The sequence below is a fragment of the Eurosta solidaginis genome, chromosome 1 (genome assembly GCF_040869045.1).
Source record: "Eurosta solidaginis isolate ZX-2024a chromosome 1, ASM4086904v1, whole genome shotgun sequence".
NCBI classification, from domain to species: Eukaryota; Metazoa; Arthropoda; class Insecta; order Diptera; family Tephritidae; genus Eurosta; species Eurosta solidaginis.
Window position 1 is genome coordinate 265,315,940 of NC_090319.1, and position 1,698 is coordinate 265,317,637.

Genomic DNA, 1,698 nt, shown 5'->3' on the forward strand with positions numbered 1-1,698 from the left:
TTGGCTAAGTAAATGCTGGTTTTTTATGCATAAAGTTTAATACTGCTGCATGGGTTTGTTCCTAGATACTTAACTTAAAACATAGGCCGTCGGAAAGCCTCGCTCATTGGTACAAAATACAATAAAGTATAGGCCAAATCCAGCAGATGTATAATTAGCTGAGGCCAACAAAGCACAGTGAAAATAGGGAATATATTTTTTCCGGTAACTATAAGCCCACCCACGTTTAAGTCGAACACACCACACCGCTCTTATGTAACTTTTATTAAATATCTTTCAATCTCAAAACAAAAATTTTTTATAGAAATCTCAGCTCAGAGAAATAAAGTTAACGAACTTATTTTTATGTTTTCCAACATTTTTCAAAACTTTCAGTTAAAAATAAACAATAGATAATACAGTCTTATACCCCTTAAATTTTAGACTAACAAAGTGTAAATTTTACGTTTGGTCAGTCGACTTTTGAAGGTTTAAATAACCTCACTGTGGTTTTTATTAAAAAGTACATAAATTAAGACTTTAATCTAAATATTTTGAAAAGCCTCAAACACTTTGCAAATGCACCTACACACATTTTGTCTGCAAACTTTTCACTTCCCCAGGCACACACTAATCCCAGCCGTGATCTTTCTGCACGACATGTTTGTAAATTGTAATCGGCACTGGATACGGTTTTGGTACAGGAATTTTAATATGTTTCACCACTTCTACAGGATATGGTCTTTCAACTTCTACCGGGTACGGTTTTTCCACTGTATAGGGTATACGTTTTTCGGTTATTTCGGGAACAATATTATAATGTGGTACTTCGATTTCCTGATTAACAGGCACATGCACAGCATAAGGTTCAGGAATTTGTATGCGTATCACATTTGGCACTTTTACCGGCACTGGATGCGGTATTGAGAGTGGCACTTTTTCTATTACTTTCACGGGAACATGCTTAGAAACCTCTGAATGTGTTTCAATTGGATGATGACCACTGTACGATGTTTCATCGAGGCCATTATGTGAAGCGGAACTCAAATGAGCGCATGCGACAAAAAATGAAAGTAGTGAAAACTGTAAAAAAATATAAATAATAAATGCTAATTTTAGCATTTGCAGTACTTATTTTCATGTTTCATATGTCACTTACAAAATATTCCATAATCCCAAATTATATTCCAAGCTCAACGATATTCTCTCCTTATAAATGCGTCACCTTAGATTCACTTCACTTTCAATACTGTAACAAATAGCTTGTTTAGCTTTACCTTTTATACAGTCACTTGTAGGTATAACTGTAGTTCATTAGTCATTTTTGCATTTCAGTTCCTGTAATAAAAAGTAATATTTTGTATATGAAAAAAAAAAGAAAGTACCACCGATTGCTCTTGAATTTCATAAAATTACATTGTTGAAATGAATGTTGCATGTTTTTTGTTGTGTTGCTCGATTTATTTGCTTGCAGCAAAACTTATCGTGCTACAAAATACGTCATCTGTTGCATGCATTTGGCTTCATCCAGTAAGAAGGCTTACAACAGTAACACAAATGAGATTGCAGTTATTACGTAATACCCTAAGCTCTACTTTATATTTGAATTGCGGAAAAGAAAGATGCTGGAAATGAAAACAACAACAACCTAATAGTGATCGCCTAACAAGTGCAAACCGTTTGAAAGTCAATGCAATCAAAATGATTGGATAGCTGCGC

General features: G+C 34.2%; 1 protein-coding gene across 1 annotated transcript; it reads right to left on the reverse strand.

Moving 5' to 3' along the window:
* Positions 1-485: 485 nt before the first annotated feature.
* LOC137242675 (uncharacterized) lies at positions 486-1,216 on the reverse strand. Its single transcript, XM_067769938.1, has 2 exons — positions 1,139-1,216; positions 486-1,062 (listed from the first exon to the last, which is right to left on the reverse strand). Exons 1-2 carry the CDS (start codon positions 1,148-1,150, stop codon positions 610-612), a joined length of 465 nt encoding a protein of 154 aa, XP_067626039.1. The 5' UTR covers positions 1,151-1,216; the 3' UTR covers positions 486-609.
* Between the last annotated feature and the right edge of the window lie 482 nt (positions 1,217-1,698).